General features: G+C 50.7%; 10 protein-coding genes across 10 annotated transcripts; 8 read left to right on the top strand and 2 right to left on the bottom strand.

Annotated features, from left to right (window-relative positions):
• Nucleotides 1–623: 623 nt before the first annotated feature.
• PFLUO_LOCUS6419 (GABA-specific high-affinity permease) lies at nucleotides 624–2759 on the top strand (the record flags this gene model as incomplete). Its single annotated transcript, XM_073783962.1, has 7 exons — nucleotides 624–714; nucleotides 819–964; nucleotides 1201–1348; nucleotides 1408–1940; nucleotides 2000–2086; nucleotides 2151–2544; nucleotides 2602–2759. The coding sequence occupies 7 exons, from the start codon at nucleotides 624–626 to the stop codon at nucleotides 2757–2759; spliced, it is 1557 nt and encodes a 518-aa protein (XP_073640465.1).
• A 1003-nt stretch (nucleotides 2760–3762) lies between these two features.
• On the bottom strand, nucleotides 3763–5376 carry PFLUO_LOCUS6418 (uncharacterized protein; the record flags this gene model as incomplete). Its single annotated transcript, XM_073783961.1, has 1 exon — nucleotides 3763–5376. The coding sequence occupies one exon, from the start codon at nucleotides 5374–5376 to the stop codon at nucleotides 3763–3765; it is 1614 nt and encodes a 537-aa protein (XP_073640464.1).
• A 1384-nt stretch (nucleotides 5377–6760) lies between these two features.
• PFLUO_LOCUS6417 (uncharacterized protein) lies at nucleotides 6761–8065 on the top strand (the record flags this gene model as incomplete). Its single annotated transcript, XM_073783960.1, has 1 exon — nucleotides 6761–8065. The coding sequence occupies one exon, from the start codon at nucleotides 6761–6763 to the stop codon at nucleotides 8063–8065; it is 1305 nt and encodes a 434-aa protein (XP_073640463.1).
• Nucleotides 8066–8817: 752 nt separating this feature from the next.
• On the top strand, nucleotides 8818–9732 carry PFLUO_LOCUS6416 (uncharacterized protein; the record flags this gene model as incomplete). Its single annotated transcript, XM_073783959.1, has 2 exons — nucleotides 8818–8859; nucleotides 8920–9732. The coding sequence occupies 2 exons, from the start codon at nucleotides 8818–8820 to the stop codon at nucleotides 9730–9732; spliced, it is 855 nt and encodes a 284-aa protein (XP_073640462.1).
• Nucleotides 9733–10771: 1039 nt separating this feature from the next.
• PFLUO_LOCUS6415 (uncharacterized protein) lies at nucleotides 10772–11419 on the top strand (the record flags this gene model as incomplete). Its single annotated transcript, XM_073783958.1, has 1 exon — nucleotides 10772–11419. One exon carries the CDS (start codon nucleotides 10772–10774, stop codon nucleotides 11417–11419), a length of 648 nt encoding a protein of 215 aa, XP_073640461.1.
• Nucleotides 11420–11905: 486 nt separating this feature from the next.
• On the bottom strand, nucleotides 11906–12689 carry PFLUO_LOCUS6414 (uncharacterized protein; the record flags this gene model as incomplete). Its single annotated transcript, XM_073783957.1, has 2 exons — nucleotides 11906–12352; nucleotides 12411–12689. 2 exons carry the CDS (start codon nucleotides 12687–12689, stop codon nucleotides 11906–11908), a joined length of 726 nt encoding a protein of 241 aa, XP_073640460.1.
• Nucleotides 12690–14017: 1328 nt separating this feature from the next.
• On the top strand, nucleotides 14018–15495 carry PFLUO_LOCUS6413 (uncharacterized protein; the record flags this gene model as incomplete). Its single annotated transcript, XM_073783956.1, has 2 exons — nucleotides 14018–14209; nucleotides 14272–15495. 2 exons carry the CDS (start codon nucleotides 14018–14020, stop codon nucleotides 15493–15495), a joined length of 1416 nt encoding a protein of 471 aa, XP_073640459.1.
• Nucleotides 15496–15784: 289 nt separating this feature from the next.
• PFLUO_LOCUS6412 (uncharacterized protein) lies at nucleotides 15785–17038 on the top strand (the record flags this gene model as incomplete). Its single annotated transcript, XM_073783954.1, has 1 exon — nucleotides 15785–17038. One exon carries the CDS (start codon nucleotides 15785–15787, stop codon nucleotides 17036–17038), a length of 1254 nt encoding a protein of 417 aa, XP_073640458.1.
• Nucleotides 17039–17519: 481 nt separating this feature from the next.
• Nucleotides 17520–18188, top strand: PFLUO_LOCUS6411 (uncharacterized protein; the record flags this gene model as incomplete). Its single annotated transcript, XM_073783953.1, has 1 exon — nucleotides 17520–18188. One exon carries the CDS (start codon nucleotides 17520–17522, stop codon nucleotides 18186–18188), a length of 669 nt encoding a protein of 222 aa, XP_073640457.1.
• Nucleotides 18189–18873: 685 nt separating this feature from the next.
• PFLUO_LOCUS6410 (uncharacterized protein) lies at nucleotides 18874–20830 on the top strand (the record flags this gene model as incomplete). Its single annotated transcript, XM_073783952.1, has 3 exons — nucleotides 18874–18960; nucleotides 19009–19173; nucleotides 19223–20830. 3 exons carry the CDS (start codon nucleotides 18874–18876, stop codon nucleotides 20828–20830), a joined length of 1860 nt encoding a protein of 619 aa, XP_073640456.1.
• Between the last annotated feature and the right edge of the window lie 521 nt (nucleotides 20831–21351).

Raw genomic sequence — 21351 nt, 5'->3', positions numbered from 1 at the left:
GCAGTGCTTGCGCCGTGTCAAACTCTCCTGCCGAAACAGGGCCCACCCGGTAGATAACGGCTGACTGTGAAGGACTGCGTCGGTCAGTCCGGGGTAGCTCCATCCCCCCTATCTGTCATATCTATACGATATCAGGCCCGCTATCACACCATCCACTCAGAAGGACGCACGGCTTATCTCTCTCTACCAATCCTCACGTGGGTTCATCGCTCGCAACCGATTCAGCCAGGATTGACTCTGCTAGATTGCCGCCTACAGCCACTCGCCTCGGGTCCAGCCCCGCTCGGGGATGATTATCTTCCCAGCGGCGAACAAGACAGGCAGTCGCTCGGACGTGCCGAAAGTGAGGAGAAGATGACGATTGGGCGCGCGGGCATAGATTTGGTGGGCTTTAGGTTTATGATTATTTTTATCAGAGACTGGTTTCCCGAGTCAATCGTAATGGTCTGGCCGAAGTTTCCATGCTCTTTTCTTGTCTGTACAACCCTTTCGAAGCCGCTTGCTTACTCTCGTGTCTTATGTATTAATACGGACGACCTTGCCCTCCCTTCATTCCTGCACACCCTCCTTGCACACACAGACCAAGATCGCAGCTGTGCACAGAAAGACACAACGCCGCCGAAATGCTAGACGAAATAAAGAAATCCGTTTCCGCCAGCGGCGCCAGTCCGCCCGTTGACGATGCTCCCGAGGCTGGGGATATGGAATTGCTGGGTGAGTTTTGTCTTATCTGCGCCTGAGATTGTGCTCTGCGGACGTGCAATTGAACCCATGCTCCTGTGGTCTTTTGTGTTCGCTCAATTGACACGCTGCGCTAGCAACCCTGGGATACAAACAGGAGCTGCGCCGCCACTACTCTACGCTGCAGATCTTCGCCGTCGCGTTCAGTATCATGGGTCTGTTGCCGTCTATTGCGTCGACGTTGTCGTTTTCCATGCCTGCGGGTCCGGTGGGAATGGTTTGGGTAAATATTGCACTCGAGCACGCATAAAAAACATGGATGTTGCCTTTTTACTGACTGGTGCAATAGGGTATGTTATAAAAAATACTAGATTCGAGTTTCGTGACGGCTATTGATCTTATCTTTTACTAGGCTGGCTGTGTGCTAGTTGCTTTATTTTTATTGTCAGCTTGGCAATGGTGTGCTTTTTCTTTTTGGGTCTGTATATCGCATTGGGCTAACACATGGCTCTTTTCTAGGCCGACCTGGCATCGGCAATGCCCACGGCTGGTGGTCTTTATTTCTGGACTCACTACTACAGCGCCGAGAAATGGAAGAACCCGCTGAGCTTCGTGGTCGGGTATAGCAATACCATTGGTTTGATTGGTGGTATCTGCTCCATAGACTGTGAGTTTTGCCAAACATAAACAACATAGTCCTACTTAACCAATATATCTTTCTCTCAGATGGATTCGCCAATATGCTCCTCTCCATGGTCTCCATTTCCCGCGACGGCAACTGGACAGCCTCAAGGCCCATCATCTACGGCACCTACGCAGCCACGGTAATCTCCCACGGCTTCATCGCCACGTTTTTCGGGAGAATCATGCCAAAGATCCAGTCTGCCTGCATCTTTCTGAACATCGGGCTCGTGGTTGCGTCAGCCATTGCCCTCCCCGTCGGCAAAGCAAAGAACCACCCGCCTGTCAACTCGGGCGCGTATGTATTCGGCGAAGTCGACAATCTCACGACATGGCCGACGGGCTGGGCCTTTATCATGGCGTGGCTCTCGCCCATTTGGACCATTGGTGCTTTTGACTCGTGCGTCCACATGAGCGAGGAGGCTACCCATGCTTCGCGCGCGGTGCCGCTGGGGATTGTCTGGTCTACTGGCCTGTGTGGCATTCTAGGGTTTTTGTCCGTGGCTACAATCGCGACGGCCATGAGTCACAATGTCGAGGGTATTTTGAACTCGAAGTTTGGGCAGCCTATGGCTCAGGTGTGTTTACCTTTTCTTTACAGCTCTGATCTCTGTACTGATTAGCTACCTATGCGTAGGTCTACTTTGATGCACTGGGCAAGAATGGAGCGCTCGGCTTCATGGCTGTGGTCATGATCGTGCAATACTTTATGGGACTTAGCATTGTCCGTTCCGCATTCCCTTCTCCTTCGTTGCCTGACCGTGAAATACTAACGAAAGAACCACCAGGTCCTTGCCGCGTCGCGCCAAAGCTGGGCTTTCTCCCGCGACGGCGCGCTACCATTCTCATCCTTCTTCCGCAAAGTCAGCAAATCCGCATTGATGCAGTACCAGCCCGTCCGGATGGTCTGCGGCGTCTGTGGAATGGCGGTCATCATCGGCCTCCTCGCGCTTATCGACAACGCCGCCTCCAACGCGCTGTTCTCGCTCGCCGTCGCAGGCAACGACCTCGCCTGGCTAGTGCCCATTTTGGCGCGTCTGGTATGGGGCCAGGACAAGTTCGTCCCTGGCGAGTTCTACACGGGCAAGTATCTAAGCAAGCCGATCGCGGTTGTGGCCATCGTGTATATGGCTTTTGTGATTGTGCTCAGTATGATTCCTACTGAGGGACCAAACCCGTCACGTAAGTCTTCTTTTGTGGCATTATGGTCTGTTCTGTTACTGACTTTGTATAACTTAGCGCAAAATATGAACTACACTGTTGTCATCAATGGAGCACTGTGGGGCGGTGCTATACTTTACTATGCTCTCCATGCCAGGAAGACGTTCAAGGGACCGCAGACAACCGTTGGGCCGGAGGATGTGGGTAAAACGGAGGCCGAAGTTTCTGAACAGTAAATAGTGCCGAAGATAGAGAACGATTATAGGTATCGATGCTATCTGACAGCATCCTCCATCCGTGTTTATCTTATCCAAATGACAATGACGTTCACGGTTTATATTCGCCACATCCTGGGATACCGTGGAATGACCATTCCCCCGCATGACCTGGCCATCGGCTGAGAATATCTAGGCTGTCTTCCCACATTTCTTCCTCATTATCCTTCAACAACCAACAACCATCAGCCCAAGCTTTTCGTAACTCCTGTCTAGTCAAAAGTACAACAAGCCCGCACAATATGGCCGGAACTACCATCCACAGTAACTCTCAAAGTACTACATCCTCGGATCGCCGCCGCCTCTTTGACCAACACGCTCGGATCCCACCGGTTGCGCAGAACTTCAACAATCAAGATGTCTTTCAAGACAGAAACGTGGCACCGTATGTGACTCTAGAGACTATCCCTCTGAGAAGTTGAAGCTCACATTTCCGGATTCCAACAGTTCGCCACGAGCCGTATGTGCCGACCTCGCGCATCAGCATGCCTTTGAGGATCTAGAGAAAAACTTACAACACTCGCCGGGAAAGAAGGATCTAGCAGGAAGTGCGTGACTATCTTTGCTTTCCTTGTGATTTTCTATGGGACGAGCTGTGCTTATAATTCTGACGCAGGCCATGACCTCCCTGCTACTAACGCTGATCTTGCTCCGCAATCTAACCCGGAGGAGTAGAAAGACCTCTTTGATGACAGTTGTAGCCGAGTGATCCGGCTTCATTGAAAGAATGGTACTGGGAACATCCTGGAAGCTATGATGTAAGAATATGAATACGGATCAGATTGTACATATTTTGCGTTGGGTGGGAGGGAAATATGGTGATGTCACGGTGATGCTTCTCCATATTTTAACCAATGTGGGGACGTATCAACATGGATTTTATTATCTAAGAAAATTTATCACAGTGCATAACCATCGCAATTGTTTTTGTTCTATAGAGCTACAAGGACATTAAACATGGGCGTCACTTCTTTGAAGCCGCTTCTAAATCAAATACCTTCCTTCCCTGGTACCAGGTTTGGCATACCTTCCCTTGCAGCAGCTTTTCCGGGGTCCACTGCATGTCCACCACCAAGAAGTCCGCGCTTAACCCTTGCTTCAAGCTTCCAGTCCAGGATTCTGCAAACCGCGCATAGGCTGCACCAGTCGTGGCGGCTGTGGCTGCCTCAGCGAGTGTCAGTCCGAAATGCGGGTTGACAGTGTTGGTCGTCTCTGGCTCGATAGCAGATCGCCTAGTCGTAGCATTGTAAAGATTCGGAAGCGGGAAGTGCGGCGCCGTTGGGGCATCCGTTCCAATTGCAAGAGGCGCTCCTCCGTCCAAGAACTCCTTGTAGGCGAATGCACGCTTACAGCGCTCAGGGCCAACAAGACTAGGCCAAGCCTTGAACAACCCTGGATCAGAGTGGACGGGCTGAACAGATGCCGTGATGCCTAGCTGACCAAGCCGTTTGGCATCTTCCGAAGAGGTCAATTCCAAATGTTCGATCCTGTGTCTCCGACCCGGCGTGCCGACGTTCGAGAGAACGTTTATTGCCTGATGAATAGCCTGGTCGCCGATAGCGTGAATAGCACATTGGAGGCCGGCTGCATCTGCACGCTGAACAACTTCCTGCAACATGTCTGCAGGCCAAATGGGCTCGACGGGATCGGATTTGCCGCTGTATGGCTGGCGTAGAGCCGCAGTGCAACCATCCACAACCCCATCGCAGATCAGTTTGATTCCTGCGATGCAGAAATCCTGCTGGGTAAACTCCTTGCGAAGCTCAATAGCCCGGTCCACATACTTGAAGTTGGCCTGTTGATCGGCCGTGAACGGGACAAGCCAGTGGACAGCGATGTGGAATGGGATACCTTTGTCTCGGCGATAGAGGTTCAGAATCTCCCATGTGCCATCATCCATGGCCATGTCTACCATCCCCGTATAGCCGGCAGCGGTGTACGCTTTCACTGCCGTATCCAGAGCGCTCAGCTTGTCTTCGGTTGACGTGACGCTCTCCAGATATGGCCAGGCGAGGTTCATCAGTGCAGACTCGTCCAGTAGACCAGAGGCTCTTCCATTCTCATTTCGATGGATAGTGCCACCGGGCAGGTCAGGCGCAGTATGGGCCCCCATCTCTTCTAATGCAGCAGAATTACACCACATTGAGTGAAGATCAAAGGAATCAACATAGATAGGGCGTGGATCGATGCCGTCTAGCATACTGGCTAGGGCAATTCCGTTGCTGGATAACTGAATCCATCCGCGACACATGATTCGCGGCAGTGTCGGGTGAGATTCGGCATAGGACTTGATAGTCTGCTGGATTTGCTCGAGGGATGTGCATTTTATAAGATCTGCTTTGCACAAGGACTGGCCGAATTGCAGAATATGCACATGGCTATCGATAAAGCCAGGAATGACAATCTTGTTCTGCAAGTCGATGACCTCTGCGTCTTGAGGAAACTGAGTCTCATCGAGGGATCCGACATGGGTGATGCGGTCTTTTTCGATGATCATTCCCCCGGCAAAATCATTGTCGGCATTGGCCGATGGACGTGAAGGCGCAAAAACGCGCCCATTCTTGAAGACGAAGGTCATAATGATTATTGAAAAAGGAATCAAGCCTGTGTTCGAAATAGCAAGAAAGATCCCACACGAGCCTATTTATTTGGTCCTGCGTGTTTCCAAAATTATGCACGCTATTAACAATGACGATCGGGAGGACCTTCCTGTTAGATGATCCGGTTGCCGAGCTCGTCTAGAGGCCAGTTATGTAAGGCACCGCTATTGCCTGGTGATCTAGATTCGTATCTGGGAGAAATGAGAACTTAGTCTCGCCCAGGAATGGTTATCTGGAAGTTAAGCCAAGGCTCGTGGTGGAATCGTTTTCATTGGGTAGAATAACACGCACCTGACGTCGCATCTAATCGGCCGCGCAAATTGTCGCCATTGGCCCATTTCGTAGGGCGATCCGGGGCAGTGGAGCCAGCTAACATATCGACCTCGGCGGGAGAGATAGGTTTTTGAGGAGCTATGAACCGAGTCATGTTGAGTTGTGATTGCCTGTTATTTTTTGTGCACGATATAAAGAAGAAACCTGGAAATATGGATCGACTGTCTAGTATTAGGAGTTGTTGAATTTATTGAGCCTGCAATAATCGGGGGGTGAAATGATGCCGACGCGCTCAGCACAAGCCTCCTCGGTAAACCAACAGATATACGATCAAGTGGAGTCGTGGCGACCGAACTGCAAATGCCATAGAGGTAAATCAATGGGTCCGGTACTAATTGGAAGTGTATATCGGAAGACAAGGGATCCATTCTACCCAAAATTCTGTTATCACCAAGGCTATTATTTCCCCGCATTGCGAGTCGAGCGATGATAAGCTTAGCCAACATTCATCGCTTATTGGCTATTGCTTCAAACTTCCCTTTTGAGACAAGCCGCATTCCATTCTCCGCCCCTATGCTGGGCTGTGAATGGCTGTTAGCTAGACGGCTGTTCACGCCATGACGATAAGAGACATATTGAACTGAGCAAAAAGGAATCTCGCTACACGGATACAGAAGAATATTAAGATAGCCTTCAAGCCAACTTTGAGTAGCAAATTCAGTTCTGCGACTGGTCCCTCCATCTCTTAGTTATTGAATTCGATGCCAATTCATTGAAGCCTCTACACTTATGACAGGCAACACTATGCCCTCCAGCTATCCACCAGTGGATCCAGAGTGGCCACCTGGAACTGTGCAACTTGAAGGTAACTAGGGATACGATCTCTCTGGTTAAATGGAGAAGGGGTTTGAATATGGCCTTCGGCTGACGGTATATTGTGACAGATCTGTCCCAGCCAGGCGAAACATCAGAAGTCATCCTAGAGCCGAAGCCCTCTCGAGATCCAAATGATCCCTTGGTGGGTACGAACGCTTCATATACTTTAAGAATATAGCGCTGAGAGACTCGCACCTTGCAGAACTGGCCAACATGGCGGAAACACCTGAATTTTGCATTTGTTTCTTACTATGTCGTAATGGTTCTTTCTTTGTAAGTGCCCAAGCAAGAGACTATTGCGAAGTTTCTAATTTGTCCAGGATCGACATTGCTACTGTGACCTGGGGCCCCGTGAATGCGGAACTGGGCTTCAGCTTTGCGCTATTGAACGATAGTTACGCTGCCGGCTGCGGAGCTCTTTGCATCGGTGGCCTCATTCTAGTGCCCTTTGCCCTAAAGTTTGGCCGTCGCCCGGTCTACGTGTTCAGTACCATTGTCCAATGTGGCATAAGCGTTTGGAGTGCCAAAATGCAAACCGTCGCCGATCTTATGCTGGTCAACGTGTTGAGCTGCGTTGTTGGAGCTTTGGCAGAAGTATTGGTGCAGATGACTGTGGCAGACGTCTACTTTGTTCATCAACGTGGACTCATGAATACCATTTACTACTGGTTCATGAGTATTGGAACTACACTTGCCCCCTTGGCAGGTGGCTATATCACTCTTTCCCAGGGTTGGCGCTGGGTTTGGTGGTGGATGGCAATTCTCTTTGGAGCCGGGCTCGTTGCATTTGTGTTTTTGTATGAAGAGACAATGTTTTACTCGTCCACCATTGACGGTGTCCCCGTTGAGGACAAGACTGCTCCTACCGTCCCTACCGGCAAAGACGACACCGAGATATCAGCAGCAAAGATATCCGCCATGGCTCAGGCAGAGCAGCAGCATTCGACTGCGGTCGAGGTTGATTATTCAATTCCGGAAAAGAGCTACTGGCAGAAATTAGCACTTTGGTCTTCAGCTCCAATCTCATTTACCGAATTGACAAGGCATAGTTATGAGCCGTTTATGATTTTGTTCGGAATTCCAGGGGTCTTCTTTATGGCCGTGGAATATGGGATCATGACGGCCTGCACTACTGTCCCCGTGACGACTTTATCATCAGTCATGACACTACCTCCGTACAATTTTGGGGCAGCACAGATTGGATTAATGGGAATCCCGCCCTTCATTGGCATCAGTCTGGCCACTATTGTTTCTGGCCCTCTGAGCGACTCGATTGTTCTTTTCTTCGCAAAAAGGAATGGAGGTGTCTTTGAGCCTGAGATGCGACTTTGGCTAAGTGTGGCTTTTATCCCTTTTGTGCCCGCAGGCCTTTTCATGTTTGGGATTGGGCTGAATAATGGGTCTCATTGGCTTCTTCCGGCCTTTGGCTTGGGGATCAGTTCCTTTGGGGTTGTTCCGGCTAGCAGTGCTGCATTGACGTACCTGACTGATGCATATACAGATGTGAGCCTCTTCTGATGTTGGTTGTGACTGAAAGCTGACATTTACTAAGATTATTGCCGACTCACTCGTCGGCGTTACCTTTATTCGCAACCTAATTTCGACTGTGTTTGTTTTTGCGCTGCAGCCCTGGTGTGACCGCGTTGGTCTGAGCTGGTTTTACGTGACATTTGGCCTCATTGTAACTGCTATAATGATGGGCAATTTGCTATTCATCTATTATGGAAAGAGATTTCGGGTCAAAGTTGCGGGGACATATTTTCGCTACAGTGCAAAGAAACACCAGGGGTCTACGACAGTCTGATATCGAAGCCGTTTTGAAAAATTATATGAGTCTCGCCAATAGGTTTCTGGCTTGTTCTGACTAAATTCAATAAGCACAAGATGGTAGTTATAAAGTATTGCGCGTCTCTGCATTTAAGGCAACAATATAATTGCTTAAGACAATTATTTTTCTGGCCAATGTAGTCGAGGTTCCATTGTGTGAGAAAGGAAACATGAAGTCCAAGTCAGCTGTCAGTAATCTAGACCACTAAGCGCAAAAGGGTCTTTGGGGTTGCAACGCTTCACTGCCGAGGAAACTACAGCAAAGCAGACTAGCCTTTTCCCAATTTGGAAGTTCGATTGAGTGCGGGGAATTCCGTATAGTACGTAATTTGATTAGCCTATCTGGATTATAAAAGGGGAGCCGAGCCTTCCCCGTTTCCACTTAGATAGATATCTCTTATCCGAAAACCCGACTTTCCTTCACAGTGGTTATATCTTTCTCCATGGCGAACCATAAGATTGCCATTATACAATTCTATCCCGAGGTGGGTAACAACTGTTGCTCAGCACCAATTAGAACCAACTACTAAATTTATATGAAATAGCCGAACGAAATAGAATCGAATCATATTAGAGCCGTGACTTTCATTCGTGAAGCTGCCGCCTCTGGAGCGCAACTCGCAGTTCTTCCTGAATATCACCTCGCCGATTTTGTCCCCAGCCATGATCCAGCTATCCGGCAGCAATGTGCAAACTGGAAGAAATACCTCGATGCCTACTGCGCATTAGCCAAGGAGTGCAACATCTGCGTGGTACCTGGATCCTTCGCTGAGCTCCACGATGACAGTACGATTGTAAACGCCACTTATTTCATTGACAACAATGGGGTCATCTGCGGCAGATACGAGAAGAAGAATCTCTGGCATCCCGAAAGGCCTTATGTCAAGGGCTCCAAGAACGATACTCGACACACTGCATTTGATACGCCTTTGGGCAAAGTTGGCATGGTTATCTGCTGGGATCTGGCATTTCCGGAGGCTTTCCGGGAGCTTATCATACAGGGCGCCAAGATGATCATTGTGCCTGCGTACTGGAAGTATACCGATGCCTCAGAGATAGGCATGAAGAGAAATCCCAAGTCTGAAGGTGTGTTCCTAGATGCTGCTGTTGTAAGTCGAGCTTTTGAGAACACTTGTGCTGTGGTGTTCTGCAACGTTGCTGGGCCTGAAAAGGAAGGATTTGCTGGGCTCTCTCAGGTGGCCTTGCCATTTGTGGGCTGCATTGAGAGATTTGAGAACAGTGAAGAGGGCATGAAAATTGTGGATGTAGACATGAACATTTTGGAAGAGGCAGAGGGGGCGTACAAGATTCGTGAGGATATTGCCACGTCGGATTGGCATTATGGTTATAATCGTTGATATTGAGGTACAGAGTATTGAGTGAAGATCAACGTCTACGGCTTTTACTCAAGCATTTCATTTTCCTCAAGTGCAAGAGAGATATTTTCGCAGAGTAAATCAGACAGAGTTAGCGGACTATATCAACGCATAATGCAGAAAAGGGAAGAAACCCCATTATTACTATTAGCTCTAGCGGATAAATGAAATGTTAGATCTTAATGATGCGACCACAGTTACGTCGTTGAAGGTCATCCCCAAGAAAGGGCCCCTCCCGAATAGAGGGCGAACATCAGTGTGGCGTGGAAGAGATTTTCCTGAAAAACGGACCAAACACTCTGAAATCAGGGATTTCCTAGAAAGGCCGTTGATAAACATGCAGTCTTACTGTGTGCAGCCTACGGGGCTGTGGATTGCAACGGATAGCAGTCCAAACAATTTGTCGTGACGATGAAAACGTGGCCCCGCCGATCTGGGGATTCCTTAGGGGCGGTTTTTCAGAAACCCTAGATCTCCAATCAACATCCTCATCCGTGATGTCACGGCCAAGACTTTGGGGCCGCACAGTGTATGAAAACGAATTGTGTTTGGGGTGATTCTTCTCTCTTTACCTATTGACGGAGTTTTGTATATCTGAAACCACATGTTAGAGGTGCCTTTATCTGTGAGCTACCTGTACAATCACCTAAGGAATGATGCTCAGGGCTTTGCTTTGACCATATTCTATTATAGCGTCAGATGTGGCGGAGTGCATTTTTGAAACAACTACTGGGGCCAAAGTAGACTTTAAGTTCGGGCCGAAAGCGTGCGATTGGCCACAGGCACTTCATCGAACGATGACATCCTAAAATAATATTAAGCCTCATACGTGTTCTAGGATATTTTTGAAGAGGCAAAAAAACCTACACTTAGCTGACGGGCTGCTCTTGGACTTATTTAAGCCCTCCGGGCCCCCTCCAGCCCCGGGTTGGAAACTATTCTGAGTCGGTCCACCCTATAACTATAACATATTGTACTTATTTCAATATCTGCCTCTTAAAACAGCCTCTTTCCCGGCGCCATGATGCATTACAAGACCTTTGTTGGTCTCCTCTTCGCCGCCCCAGCCCTGGCATCCCCGAGTTATGAGTACGAAGAACCTGTCGAGCCGTCACTGGCTTTCAGCTCCGTGCCACCTCCATATTATGATATTCCCGCATCTGCCATTCCTGCGATCGCATCTGCTATCCCGAGTACGTGGGTTGAAGAAATGATGATCGACCCTGTTGCACGGCAGTCCATGATCGATGCCATAGAGTGGGGCACGTACCCGGCATGGTATTATGAGTTGCCCGCCACCATCAGACCCTACGCTTCCAAAGTCGCCGTTGAGGAACTTTACTACTTCAACCAGCCACTACCGACAGTGACTCCATATACCAGCACTCCCAGCATTGCGCCAACGAGCTGGTGGACTTTCACCCCCAGCCCGATCGTCTACTCCACCAGGCCTGCCTATTCCAGTTCGACCCCTCTCCGAACGACCTCAACTCCTCTTCAAGCGAGCTCAACTCCTCTCCAGACTAGCTCAAGTACCAGCTCGAGGACTCCTTCAGGCTCCGGCACTGCAACTTCCACCTTTGCCGGTGCGCCCGCTGCAACGGCCGGTGCCGCCAGCCTTGCTGGCGTTGGCGCCGCCGCTCTGCTTGGTGTTGCGCTGGCACTGTAGTGTTACTATGGCTTTCAATAATTACTGGTTTTCATCAATGCTTGCTATGTTTTTACGGCGTTCTTTTTAGCATGCATTCATTGAAGAGGTGGCCTATCTGTTGTATATACATTCATCAAGTTTCAAAGTCATCGATAGACAAGTTAATTATCTATCTGATCGACTAAATTTCCAGGTTACTGCGAAATTAAAAAATTCAAATCAAGGATACTGGCTTAAGATGCCTAAATAGAGGTTCAGTACCCAATTGCAGGTACGTGAGTATGTTGAAGGTCTCGTTCGGTTCATTATATATACAAGTGACAATTGTAGGCCAAGCCCATTTTAACAGCTTACGCTGCAAGACCTCTCCAAGAAAAAAACGAACCAGCTCTGCAAAACCAATCGCTGAACTCAAATACATGTCTTGGGAAAAGGACCCTTGGATGGCTATTGCAAATCTTGCAAAGTTTTCCAATTGCGGCCGATCTGGTAGGGCTTCTATTCTTAATCTGTTCCCTCGATACGCAATAAGGTTGTGAACTCGCCATCGTTGCGGTGGACCTCAGAATCCTTTCTCAGCAGGCGAACAGACGCATACTCCTTGTGAGCCGGGAGGCTAGTTGCGTTTTCAACCCTCTCGACAGCCCATCGGGTGAAGTTGTGGGCACCGACATTGATACCTGCAATTTTGTTGCCCCAACTATAGTCATGATACATCTGGAGTGGCAGAGTCGGGGTATCGTCGGATTCACCCCATACCATACGCGCGGAGTTTTCGTTGTTGGCCACTCGGATAGTCTTCCATTCCTCCGGCATCGGGTCGACGCCAATCTTGGTGGGGACCTTGATCTGGAAGGTCGGGAGCGCATCCTGAGGCGCATCAGCCGCTGGGTCAACACAGCGAACCCAACCGGGATAGTATCCCTCTTTGTAACGGTCCACAAATGTGATCTGGGTATCTGTTAGTATTGGCTCGAGAAAAGTAGCATAAAATGCCGGGGAAACATACCTCGCCGGACTTGATTTCCTGCACACCACCATCCTCAGGCTTGCCCGTAGTATAGACATTGATGCTGCTTGGAGAGCGCAGGAAGCTGCAGGAACTTCGAGATGCATCTGCAAGGTCACAGTCTGAGGCCCTGAGGCGGAATGGACCAGCCGTGCGAAGGCTTGGATTGTAGGTGGGGAGCACAGAGCAACCGCCCTCCACAGGCACAGAATGCTCTGAAGCTTGATTAAGCCCGTGGGCGATGGAAAAGAGTGATAGCGCAGCGATGAACTTTGCCATTTTGGAGAATAGATAGAGGGTCGGGTCAGAGGGAGTAAATCATATTTTATGCTCTTGGGCCATGATAATCGCCATTTGGTGATGCCTCGGCCTTTATATTCAAGATCTAAATTGCTCGCTTGCTCTTGGCCCTCTTTACAGCATGCACCGAGATCTTCAGCCCTGAAATCCAACATGGGGCTTTCCTGATTGGATTGTAGGCAAGGTTTGTTTAGGCAGTCCGTACGTACATGGTCCGCCGGGGCCTGCCGGCCTATGACGACCGCAGCAGGCCGCCCCCATTTGCTATTCCTTTCGCCTCCTTTAGTCTCTTTGGTTTTGACCCCCAAATTAGTGCAAGTCGCAAGAGTAACGGCTATTAATGGATCATTCATTTAGAGAATAAGATTCTTAGCCCTTTCCAGAGTAGAAAAATAGAGGGAATGAAGTAAATGGCCTTTCTGAGCATGGACACATCAAGAATACTACGAACAGAGTATGTAAGTCTAGCAGTGGGGGCCATTTTTCAATCAGGAGCCTATTTAACTACCAGTATCTTGATTGAGCCACACACCTGCAGAGCGGTCATTGCTGGTATATCTCATACTTCTTTCCCTTGAGACTGTTCCTCATTAGTTCCGGCACCGATGATAACGTGCGTGGTTACTTTTACTACTATTTATGCATTGCATTAATCCTTGGGAAATGTATGGCTTGGGACGTCTTTTTGAGGGACGCTTGAGTATGTGCAGTGGTCTTTCTAACAGTGCAGATGTAATTAAAGCCCTCTATTTTCCCGATCTCACGAGACAAGATGGCTGTGAAGTCACGCAAAAAAAAGTTTCTCCGAACGTCGAGTGAACAACCGCATAGAAACCGAACAATCGCCGTAGTAACCCCGTTGCTACAGTAGTGAAACAAAAATTCCTAGATCGACACTTTTGGCAGCTGTGTCGTAGATCTAACTTTGAATTTCTCCGAGGAAACACAGAGGGGTGGATACGACTACTTTCGGGCATATACGTACAGGTAAACTCCGTGGAGTGCGGGGAAATGGCGAGAGAAATCCCATAGCCATAAATACGTACAACGACCGTTCTGGAATCCCAAAGTTGTGCGAATCACACTGTTCCGACCGTCATTCCACAATGGGTTTACTCCAAAAACTCCTCGGTTTGGGCCTCTTCTTCGGGTCAATATCTGCCGAGAACTATGCTGAGCTCTACCGTCCTCAATTTCACTTCTCTCCTGCACGGAACTGGATGAATGATCCTTGTGGGTTACTGTACCACAATGGGACATATCACTTGTTTTTCCAGTACAATCCGGGAGGAATCCAATGGGGAAACATGTCTTGGGGTCATGCGACCAGCACAGATTTAACACACTGGGAACAGCAACCGGTCGCTTTCCTCGCCAGAGGATATCCTTCTAATATCACTGAGATGTATTTCACCGGAAGTGCTGTTGCGGATGTGAATAACACCAGTGGTTTTGGCACGGATGGCGTGACTCCTTTGGTGGCCATGTATACTTCCGATGTAAGTCCGCCGGACGAGACCCATTCTATTCTTATTCTCAAAACGACTCATATTGTATCCAGTACCCTCAAGCCCAGACTCTGCCAAACGGAAAGCGTATTCAGGCATCGCAACAATCGCAGTCCATTGCTTACAGCTTGGATCAGGGGATGACTTGGACTACATATGACGTTGAGAATCCTGTCATTCAGAACCCGCCAGCTCCATATCAGAATCAGTACCAGAACTTTCGAGATCCACACGTTTTCTGGCATGAGCAGACTCGGAAATGGATTGTTGTCACAACATTAGCGGCACTACACAAGCTGCTTATATGGACGTCTCATGATCTGAAAGACTGGACACTTGCTTCTGAGTTTGGGCCGCACAATGGCGTCGGCGGGGCATGGGAATGCCCTGGTCTGTTTCCTCTTCCGCTTAATGGAGACGAATCGAACATGAAATGGGTCATGGTGGTTGGACTCAACCCCGATGGCCCACCCGACACTGTCGGCTCCGGCACACAGTATTTCGTCGGAACGTTCAACGGGACTGCATTTACACCTGATGCAAATACTGTGTACCCTGGAAACCAAACATCCAACTGGATGGACTGGGGACCAGACTTTTATGCTGCCGCCGGGTACAACGGACTGCCTGACAAAGACCATGTTCAAATCGGATGGATGAACAACTGGCAGTACGGAGGGAATATTCCTACATACCCTTGGCGAAGTGCTATGTCAATTCCTCGCCATCTCTCTCTCAAAACCATTGGCCAGAAAGCGACTCTTGTACAACAACCAACGGAGAAATGGCGGGCTATCACGGGTCAACACACCCGATTACACTCCTGGAAGTCGGTTGCCGAAGGCAAAACACCACTCGGGTCTGTTGGAAAAGCCATGGAAATCAACTTGAGTTTCTCCGGCTCTGAATCAACGGCCTCTGGGTTTGGAATCATCGTTCGAGCAACTTCCAACCTGTCAGAGCTCACACGGATTGGCTATAATTTTTCCAGCAGTGAACTATTTGTTGACCGGAGGCAGTCCGGAAATGTCTCCTTTGATACGACATTTGCCAGCCAATACCACGCACCCCTTACCGCAAACTCGGATGGTCAAGTCAACCTGCGCATCTTCGTGGACTGGTCCAGCGTGGAGGTGTTTGGGGGTGAAGGAGAGACTACTATGACTGCCCAAATATTTCCGAGTGACAATGCCACATATGCTCAGCTTTTCTCTTTGGGGGGTCCAACAACAGATGTCCACCTGAATATTCGAGAGCTGTCTTCAGTATGGACATAGCGCAAATATTATCTTGAGATTAATGAGAGTTTTCCCGGCGCAGAAAAGTTGCTCCTCGTAATAAAAACTCCTTTACAATTATTTTCTGAAAAACAAGCAAATGTCTCTCACCATGGGCGTAGCTTCCCTTGCTGATGGGGTAGTATGTTTTGTTTTGTTTCAAATAAAGAGTGGTAACCTGAGGCACTAGTTTCTGCCCTAGGCACCAACCCCCTTTTACGCTCGAGGACGACGCCAAGCAACCGCGCATCTACAAGACCACCACAGATTCGGACCCAGTGGAGCAGCAATGCCCCGGAGTTCCCAATTCCGCTCAGGGAGAGACCCTCTTGGCGACCACCCACACCTAAGGCTGAAGAAGAGCCATGTTAAGGGCCCATTCTCCTTTCTCAATCCCACCTCGGCGCGGTACGAGGCTAGTCAGCCAGATGCCAAAGTCGCGGAGGAAGCACCTCCAGCGAAAATAGCCAGTGCCAGTGCCACCAAACCAGCGCACGTTGACCGTCTCTGGCGATCTCGCGATAACAGAAAAGGTCGCCATGCGCTTCGGGTCGACTATGGCGTGTCCCCCGAGGAAACGGGATACACGGCCCCGGTGCCAACGACTAGCTTCAAAGCCGTTGCACAAGGTACTCTTCGAATGTTCACGTCCTTCCCTTACTGGGATGTGTCGTGGCTGGTTGCTATGTCTTTCACGGTTGGCTCGGTGATCTGGATTATCAATGCGTTCTTCGCCTGGTTGCCGCTCGTTGACCCGCAGACCGAGTTTTCGAACGAGTCGTTGCTCGGCGGCGGGATTACCGCGTTTATCGGTGCCACCGTGTTCGAGATAGGCAGTGTGTTACTACTCCTGGAGGCCGTCAATGCCAATCAGACCAGCTGCTTCGGCTGGGCACTCGAAACGGTCCTGCAGAAGGCCGAGGGCGACGCATATAAACATATGACAGAGGTGAAGCCGAGCATCGACGCGTGTCAGCACCATCATTCAAACCGAAAATCTTTCCTCGGCGTTGATCACCAAGCGCGGAGCCAAGCGGAGTACGTCACGACGTCGCCCGACGGCAGATCATTCCGATGGATGCCTTCCATGACAGAGCTGCGCACGCATTACTTCCACGAGCTGGGCTTCTTGGCATCTCTGGTCCAATTCCTTGCAGCAACGATCTTCTGGATTGCGGGTTTCACCGGCCTACCTGGAATCCTCAATAATATGAGCCTAGGCCTTACCGATGGAGTATACTGGGTCCCCCAGATCGTCGGTGGTCTTGGCTTTGTTTTGAGCGGGTTACTCTTCACCCTTGAGACCCAGTCCAAATGGTGGAAACCCGCTCCACATGTTCTGGGTTGGCACATTGGTGCCTGGAATTTCATCGGGGGCATTGGCTTTACTCTCTGCGGTGCGCTGGGACCGGGCAGCAGTAGCTCGTCTGGTGTGATGTACCAGACATCTCTCGCTACCTTTTGGGGATCATGGGCCTTCATGATCGGATCTACACTTCAGTGGTACGAGAGTTTGGAGAAACATCCAGTTGAGAAGCAGTAAAGGATGGTTCATGTGCTCGATTTTGGACATTATCATTGATATATATAGTCGTCTGCTCCAAGGATGTTATTATTCATGTGTTACGAATGAATGCATTATCAAAGACCGAATACGCGAGTATATAACGACCGATGTGTTTCTCACCAGTATATACCACTGAGTGGTGTTCCAACCCAGTCTGAAACCAGAGCTCTACCTACTACCTAAGCGGGTAAGAAGCATCAGACTCTACTGAACACCACTGTACGATCTTCAGTACTTCTGAATACCGGATTTAGCGGCTTTCAAGAAGGAATCGTACTTTCCTAGCTTAAAATGGGATGTTGCTGGGTGGGTGGGCGAAGGAGGCCGAAAAAATCAGCCTGAGTCAGACAATGACACTCAACGGTGCCGTGTCTCAAACCGTTTGGCTCGACAATTCACGCTGCGGCTGTGTTCAGTCCCAAACCAGACTCATCAAGAACTACAGCCAGCAGCAATAATGGCACCGCCTCTCGACCTCGGACTCCCGACGGCCCTCATCCTCATTGACAACCAGTCGGGCTTCTGCCACCCATCAACGGTCTCCCACTGGGGTAGCAGCCGGTCGAACCCTCTCTACGAAGTGAACATCCAGTCGCTTCTCTCGGCCGCCCGTGACCGTGCGTCGTCCAATCCAGTGGAAGTGATTCACGTCTTCCACTCATCGACCACGCCAGGATCTCCCCTCCACCCAAGCCACCCGGCGAAGGGGATCCACCCGTTGGAGTTTGCAACGCCCGCCGCAGACGGCTCGGAGCCCGTGTTCTGGAAGAGCGTTAATTCGGCTTTCATCGGCACCGATCTGGCCGCCCACTTGCAGGACAAGGGGATCCGACAGCTTCTGATTGCGGGACTGACGACGGATCACTGTGTCTCAACGACGGTCCGCATGGCTGCCAATCTCGGGGTCGTGGATCGGTCCGTCGAAGCGAATGCCTCGGCAGAAGTTGCAAACCCAGGCGGAGTGCGAAAGGGACGGATTGTTCTTGTGGCGGACGCTACGGCGACGTTCGCGAAAGGGGGGTTCGACGCAGAGACTGTTCACAAGGTCTCTGTCGCGAGCTTGGAGGGCGAGTTCGCTGACATCTTCAGGACGGAGGAGGTGGTGGGGGCCCTCCGGAGGGTCTAGTTAAAGAGAATTCAAACATATTCTACGTCACTACGGGGTTGTGCATGTGTACAATAATAAATCTGCTTCTTATGCTTATTCTGGAAATTCCTGCAGTGTTTCAGATTCCCGGGCCTCTCAGAAGTCTCTGCTGCCCTTAGGGCCTAGGGGCGACGCGTCTCCCCTGGCCACCGCCGACCGAATCCTTACCAATCGGCGGCCCCCACTGGTTGTTGCCTAGGCCCACATGCTGTGCGTCCTTGCTGGTCCATTGATGGAATATGAGGGAAAGGCACATTTCCAATAGTAGCGAAATCATGTGGAGATGTACATCCTCCTACAAGCCCGGTGGCTCCGGCCCCTAGGATGATAGGTAACATCATCTCGGTCGCACCACACTCCTCTGGGCGTTAGGGTCGTGGATCTAACTTTAACAATGAAGCTTGTCGAACAATCAAAAAGCGCCGGGTCCACATCATCGAAACCCTTGGTCACGCAATATATGGGGCGGATCCGCAATTTTGTGCCTTGTCGTAGGCCAAGGAAAATCCCTGGTTTGATCCAGGCACCGTCTTACAAGTAGGGATGGGCCCCTAGGCGGCCCCAACGGGCTGTTTCCCTCCCATTCCCCCATACACATTATTATTCCCTCGTTGATGGCACCTCTGCGCTTGAGCAGTACCGTCGCTCCCTGTTAACCCTCACCATGCATCTCCGTGGCCTGTCCTTTCTTTTGTTTTTCCATAGCGTGGTTGCAGAGTCCATCCAAAATGATTTAATGTCCTTCCGGACCGTACGTGAGTCCCTAACACCCACGAGTGTCCGATCCTGATTCCCGCAGTTGCCCGACGTCTGGGCCTTGAAATACAATGTGCACATTCACGACCGCGCGCGAATAAGTCCGGGGTACTGGTTCGTCGCGCCCTACCTGCAAATGGACCCGGATTCCCCGACAAACCTGTTCGATCCCTACCAGGTCGGGCCGTACATCTACGATGGCGACGGGGTAGGTTTTTGGCCCTCGAGGATCAACGACGACAAGCTGACCGGAATAGATGCTGATTTGGGCGGGATCGCGCATGTTTGAAAACCGAAACGTCTTCGATTTCAAGGTGGTCAACAGTCTCGGCGAGACGCCGTTCCTATCCTTGGTCAGCCAACATAGCTTCGATGCGCAAGCGGATAATGATAACGGCCACGGAGTCATTCTGAACAACCAGTACGACATTCACGCCTCGATCCCCATGCGTCACGACCTGGGCGCCTTCGACATCCACGAGTTCAACGTCCTCGATGATGGCAAAACGGCCCTGGCGACGTTTTACAAGGCGCACGATATCGATCTGGCCGAGTTCAACCGCCCGGAAGAAATGACCTCCATTCTATCCGGAGGGTTCGCTAGCATCAATCTGTCCAGCCAAGAGGTGGAGCACTCGTGGGACTGCTGGCCGCAAATCCCGCTGATTGAATCGACCCTGTTTGGTCCCGACAGCCCTACCTCCCCACGTCCGGGCTGGGATTACGTGCACATCAACTCGGTCGACAAGAACGATGCCGGCGACTACATCATCTCCCTGCGCTTCACCAACTCCATCTACCTGATTTCCGGACAGGACGGGAGCATAATGTGGCGCTTGGGTGGTGCAGGCCATGCTACGGATTTCGAACAGGACTTCACCTTCTCCAAGCAGCACGATATCAAGTTCCTCGAGTCGAACGGGACCCGCCATGTCGTTTCCTTCCTGAACAACGGCTCCGACGAATTGAACAACGACGAGGAAGTCTCGTGCGCCTTCATCATCGAGATCGAAACCGGCACGGACCCCAACACTGCCCGCGTCCTGCGCCGATACAACCGGCCCGACAAGCGTTTGACCCGACTGCGCGGCAACGCCCAGGTCCTGCCCAACAACCACATGTTCGTCGGCTGGAGCCAAAAGGGGTACATCTCCGAACACTCGGCCGAAGGCGACGTCCTGATGGCCGCCGAGTTCGAATCCGACCGCTTCTCCACCTACCGCGCCTACAAGTTCCCATTTGTCGGGCGTCCCAGCGCACCGCCCGACCTGATCGCCAACGTCTGGGGCACCGACGAGTCCCACATGGTAACGACCCTCTACGTCAGCTGGAACGGCGCAACGGACGTCGCGAGCTGGAACTTTCACGCCCGGGCCCGGGAAACCGGCGAGGCCGTCTTCGTCGGAAGCACGAACAAGACCGACTTCGAGAGCATGCACATCCTCTCGGGCTACCTCGATTTCATCACCGCTGACGCGCTCGATGCCCAGGGCATCGTGCTCGGCACATCCGAGATCCAGCGCACCACAACCCCGGACTGGGACAGTGCCTGGTTCAGGGGCGAGACGGATCCCCACCCAGACGATCCCTCGGTCACCTACGCCAACGGCGAACCGCAGGCGCCCTCCATGCGCGACTACGACGAGGCGTCGATCGAGAACGCACAGGCCTCGGCCTCCAAGGCGCTGGAGATGGCGACGGAGGCGTACAACGTGGTGGCCACAATCGGCAGCCTCGTCGCTTTCATTGTCGTTGCGTGCGTGTTGTGCGCCCTCGTCGTGGGGTATGGGATGTTGCGCGACCGGCGGAGAAACAAGCAGTATGCGCAGGTTCCATCGGACGAGCAGCAGTCGTGGATGAAATAAAACCGCTTTGTTTTTCTTGACTCCATTCATTCTCGGGTTGGTCTTCGGCGTTTACATTGCGTGCGGGATTTGTTTGTCATCCATGAAGTTTTGCATTGGAAGCTGCGGGTTGTCTGTTTGTATATCACTTTGGCGTTTATTCCCAGATCAGCTCTTATCTGTAAATACAATCATTTATGCTGGTACATATTTGAGGATTATGGGTTTGCATTTGATAGACTTTTGTCTGGACACGATGCTATGATCCTAAGCGATTCCTCGACAGCACATTGCATTAGGCTAGAAACTTTACCATCTGGCAATTCATTTATGCTGAGCACTTAGCCGCAGATATTAGGACTGTTGGCGGATCGGTCAATATGGAAACATTGGAGGCGTGGTATTAACCGAGCAATTAGAGATCCAGGCAGAGCGTCTACAAGCAGTCAAGATATACAAAGTAGAAAGTTACATGAAACTAATTACTTTCAAGGGTCTCTAACACAAAGGAGAAAAAGAATACAAGAGTTGGGGCCCAAAGA

Source organism: Penicillium psychrofluorescens (genome assembly GCF_964197705.1).
Source record: "Penicillium psychrofluorescens genome assembly, chromosome: 4".
Lineage (NCBI taxonomy): Eukaryota > Fungi > Ascomycota > Eurotiomycetes > Eurotiales > Aspergillaceae > Penicillium > Penicillium psychrofluorescens.
This window is presented reverse-complemented; position numbering and strand designations above follow the sequence as displayed.